A 4,932-nucleotide genomic window follows, 5' to 3' on the forward strand; every position below is an offset into this window, starting at 1 on the left:
CCCTGCCCTCCCCTCCTCCCCTCCTCCTCCCCCCCTCCTGCTCTCCCCTGGGCAGGACCCCAAGGATCGAGACCGAGTGGACCGGGAGTGCCGCGTCATGCGCAACCTGTCCAACCACGTGACGGTGGTGCGTGGCTTTCTGGCCTGGCTGCCTGCACCTGCGCCAGCATCTGCGCCTGCATTTGCGGGCCTGCTGCTGCCGCTGTGCCAGAGCTATGCCAGAGCTGTGCCGCACATTCGCTGGCAACCGCGCCTGCGCTGGGAATGTGGCAGGCGTGCCTGCCTGCCTGCCTGCCTTGCTGCGGCCCCCAGCCGTGTGTGCTTACTTGACGCGTTTGTGGCTGCGCCTGCTGTGCCTGCTGTGCAGGTACGGCTGTACGAGTACGTCGAGACGCGGGACCACGTGTACATCATGATGGAGGCGGCGGCGCGCGGGTGGGTGTACCGCTGATGTACCGCTGCCATACCGCCGTGTACTGCCCTGATGGACGGCTGAGTTAGGGAGGGAGGGACAGCTCGCTGCTCTGCACACCCAGCAGCCTCGCCGGCCTGCAGGCGGCGTCACCTCAGCCTCCCCTGCCCCTCAGCCCTTCCCCTGCCCTGCCCCCCTTGCCTTCCCCGCAGCTCCCTGCTGGATTATGTGCGGGACCGCAAGAAGCTGCCCGAGGCGGAGGCGGTCCAGATCTTCCAGCAGCTGCTGCACGCCCTGCAGTTCTGCCACCGCAAGGACGTGAGCGGGGATGGGGGTGGGGTGGGTGCGGGGTGGGGGGTGTCTGCCCTGCCTCCTTGCTTTGTCTAGACTGCAGCCTAGGCCGGCGCCCCTCGCAACATCGGCATGCCTCCCACGCTGCCGACCTCCCTGCACATCCAAACACAGCCACCAGCTCACGGGATCGTGGTCACCACACTATCGCCCCGCCCTCCACCTCCCCACCCGCCCGCGCCGCCTCCACTCCACCCCTCGCAGGTGGTGCACCGCGACATCAAGCTAGAGAACATTCTAATCGACGGCGGCGGCCGCATGCGCCTCATCGACTTTGGCCTGTGCGGCTACTACGTGGCCGGCAAGCACCTGCGCTGCCACTGCGGCTCGCCGTCGTACGCGGCGCCAGAGATCGTGGTGCGTGGCGGCGGTTTAGTGGTGGTGGTGGTGGTGGCGGGGCTGTGTGGCCGCTGCGGCTGGGTGCAGGCTGCCGGGGGCTGGATGTGCGCACGCACGATCGTGGGTGCCTGCCGGTCTGCTGCTGAGCCCAGCTGCTTCGCTGGAGGCCGCGGCGCCGCTGCTGCTCTGCTGTTGCCGCTGCTGTTCTGCACTGCTGCCTAAGCGCCAGGCCACCTCGCCATCTGGGCCCTGCCGCTTCCGACCGCGCCTCCCTGCTGCCGCCTCCGGCCCCTGCCTGCCCCGCAGGCCCGCAAGGACTACCTGGGGCCCCCTGTGGACGTGTGGTCGCTGGGCGTGGTGCTGTTTGCCATGCTGGCCGGGTACCTGCCCTTCCACGCCAAGGAGAAGCGCCAGCTCAGCGAGAAGATCCTGGCGGGTGGGTGGGTGTGGGTGGGGTGTGTTGTGCTGGGGAGTGTGGTGCTGGGGGGGGGGGTGGTTGTGAGCAGCGCGTGGGCGTGGTGTGATGCTGGTTGAGGCAGCCGAGCGAGACGGTCCTGGCGTGTGTGTGTGTGTGTGTGTGTGGTGTGGTGGTGGGGGGGTAGAGTGTGTGGCGGTGGCGGTGTGCGTGGGTGCGGGTGGAGGGCGTGTGCGTGTGTGTGCGCTGTCCAGAAGGCAGAAGAGGAAGAAGGCGTTGCTGGGGAGCATGCGGCTGGATCTGCCGCGAGAGCAGCCATGGCTGGCTCCGGCCCTCCCGCAGCCCCCTGCCGGGCTGCTGACGGTGGCGACGCGTGCCCGCTCCCCTCCCTGCCCCCCCGGCCGCCAGGCGTGTACAAGCCCGCGGCCTGGATGAGCCCCGCGGCGCAGGACCTGCTGTCCCGCATGCTTGCCCTGGACCCCGAGCAGCGCATCACGCTGGAGCAGGCGTGGAGCCACCCGTGGGTGGCCTCCGCGCCTCGCTGGCAGCCGCCGGGGGTGGGTGCGGGACGTCTGTACCGCGCCCTCACCGACCCCGCCACCGGCGCCGTGCTTCCCGACGAGACAGGTGGGTGGGGCGGCTGGGGTGGGGGCTGCCAGGCTGGGCAGGGCCTGGCCTGCGCTGTGCCGCGCCGCGCCGCTCGCCGCCGGCCGCTGGCTGGGCGCCTCGCGAGCGCGCGCCTTGCGTGTGTGGAGTGTGTGTGGTGTGCTGCCGGGCGTGGAGCTGGGGCTGGTGGCTGGTGCACCGCAGCGCGTGCTCCGCGACGCTCCTGGAGCGTGTGCCTGCCCACCTCCCTTCCCGGCATCCCTTGTTCCCCCGGCTCATGCCCTGCTCTCACCGGCCCCCTGCCCGCTGCCCCCTCCCCCTGCTGCAGTGCTGGCTCGGCTGGAGGCGCTGGGCGCCGACGCGGCCGCCATCCGCCGCGCGCTGCGCTTCCGAGAGTGCAACAGCCTCACCGCCGCCTACCACCTCACGTTTGAGGCGCAGGTGGAGGCGCAGCGCGGCGTGGCGGCCGTCGCAGCAGCCGCAGCCGACGCGCAGGAGCGCGACGCGGCTTCGGCGGCCGCAGCGGCAGCGGCGGCGGCAGCCAGGAAGGCAGCCACTGCAGGCAGCGCCGCCGATTGGCAATGGGACTTTGCCGCAATCGCCGCCGCCACGGGCGCGGCGCCGTGCGGCGGCAGCCCCGCCGCCGTCGCCGCCGCCGGCGGCAGCGGCAGCGTGGCGTCCCACGCGTCTGCGGGCAGCAGCAGCCTGCGCAGCGCGGGCTCGCCGGCGCGGCCGCGCACCGCGGCGCTGCCCACGGGCGCCGGCAGCCCCACCCGCTTTGGCCAGGAGGCCCTGGCGGCGGGCTACCTCTCTCCCCGGCGGCCCCCCACCGCCTCCACGGTCGCAAACGGCCCGCACAGCTGGTTGCCATTTGCCTCGTCACCCGCCGTGCCCAGCGCCGCGCAGCACCAGCAGCAGCCGGGCGACGGCGCGGCGGGCGTGGCGGCGGCGGTGGCGGCGGCCTTGCAACGGCATCAGGCGGGCCGGGACGCCGCTTTCGTCATCAAGGCGCTGCACCCCGCAGGCAGCGCTGGCGTGGAGGCAGGCACGCCGCCGCAGCCTGCGGCGCCGGCGGCGGCCGCCGAGGCGGCGGTGGAGCTCGCCGCCGGCGCCCCGCTGCTTGCCTCGGCGGTTGTGGCCTCGGCGGCGGTGGTGACCAGCGCCGAGGCGCCCTCCCCATCCTGCAAGTCGCCCCGCCTGTCCCCGCTCCCAGCCGTGATGTCGCCCAAGCAGTTGCAGCTGGCTGGCGGCGGCGGCGGCGGGTGCGCCGAGCACAGCCCGCCCCAGCTGGCGCTGCAGGTGGCGTGAGGCTTTGCCGCAGGCTGGGCCCTTGGCGACAGCGCACCAGAGGGCAGGCGCGGTGGCACGCAAGCCGCTGGCAGCCGCTGCCGCCCCCCTGCCCCCCCTCTGGGCACCCTTAAGCATAGGCAGAGACTGTATTTGATGCTAGGCAGGACGCCACATTAGGCAGGACCTCTGCGGTACCGGCGCACGATACCGCCCCGTACCCCTTTTCACGGATTCTGTTTTGTTGCAACAAGTTGGCAGCCCCCTCTTTTTCCCTGAGATCTGTCCCCCCGACCCCCCGCGACCCCTCTTGCCAACAAGCGCCAGCACAGCACCAAACTCAACAACGCTCCCTCCGCCTCCCCAAACCCTTCACAGTATGCTCCAATCTCTCTAGCTCGTTGCTCTCTCAGCTGACCCCGTACTGTTTCTCTCTCGCCCCCCTCAAAGCTCGCGACGGCGCCTCGATTCATGCGGCCCGCTCCCTATATATTCCCTCTCCTTCAAATCAATGAACGAAACCTTCTCACCCTCATGTAACCCACAAGGCCACCAAGGAGCAGAGGTGCAGCTGGCACCTCCTGGAAGGGATGGCGGGGCAGCAGGCAGCAGCAGCTGGCGGCAGCTGCAGGCAGCCTTCCCTGCCTGCTGCAGCACTGATGTGAGCTGACACTATTACAGCACGACGCGCATATCATTGCAGCTGAACGGGCACAGCATAATCAAGAAAAGGGCATTGGAAGCGAGCAGGGCAAGGCTAAGGGACAGGGCAAGATTAAGGAACAGCATTGCAAAGGTGAGCCCTGCAGGTAGGGGCACATACCCAAGAAATTTGGAAGCCATGTGGTGAAAGGGAATGCTCAATGCTGGGTAGCACTAGAAGAGTAGGTGGAAAAGAGAGAAGAGTTGGTTGAAAATTGGCAGGATATCAAAATGGGGGTTGGGTTCTCTCACGCTGCGCAAACGACGGTACAAAAGGTACAATTTGAGTAAGGCGGTTGTAGTTTCAAAAACATTGGGATGGGAGCGTTGGGTTTCGGCTGGCTAGAGGGTGTTCACGATGCAGCGTTCAGCCACAGTTTTCAAGCAGGGGCACAGGCTAGGTTCGTCCATTCCATTCATGGCGTTTTGTCGTCAGGTCGTTCATTCCGCCGCGGTGGTACAAGACACAAGGCATGCGCAGGCGCGCCCTCACAGCGGCAGCTGCGTGGCGGCGTCGCCCAAGCACGCCCCCGCCTGCTGCACCTTGAGCTGCTGCAGGGTGGCCAGGATAGACAGCAGGCGGGCCTGGTGGGCGGCGGCCTCCGCGGCGGCGGGCGAGGCGCTGGGGGCGGCCGGCGCCGGCGCCGGCGCCTCCTGCTGCGGCCAGCAGGGCGCCGGCCAGTGCGGCTGCCCACAGGGCAGGCCGCCCGGCATGTGGACAGGCACAAAGATGACGGGCGGCGCGCCGGCGGGGCGGTCCTGGCTGGCTGCCGCCAGCTGCGCCGCCAGCTGGCTGTACTGGGAGATGGTCAGCGGCCCC

General features: G+C 69.6%; 1 protein-coding gene across 1 annotated transcript; it reads left to right on the forward strand.

Moving 5' to 3' along the window:
• Positions 1 to 367: 367 nt before the first annotated feature.
• On the forward strand, positions 368 to 2,041 carry CHLNCDRAFT_10014 (hypothetical protein; the record flags this gene model as incomplete). The annotated part of the gene is made up of 5 exons (XM_005842817.1): positions 368 to 435; positions 625 to 730; positions 968 to 1,120; positions 1,409 to 1,538; positions 1,926 to 2,041. Coding segments are annotated over 5 exons (573 nt in total), but the record flags the coding sequence as incomplete, so codon positions are not given.
• Positions 2,042 to 4,932: the final 2,891 nt, after the last annotated feature.

The sequence above is a fragment of the Chlorella variabilis genome (assembly GCF_000147415.1).
Source record: "Chlorella variabilis unplaced genomic scaffold CHLNCscaffold_40, whole genome shotgun sequence".
NCBI lineage: Eukaryota > Viridiplantae > Chlorophyta > Trebouxiophyceae > Chlorellales > Chlorellaceae > Chlorella > Chlorella variabilis.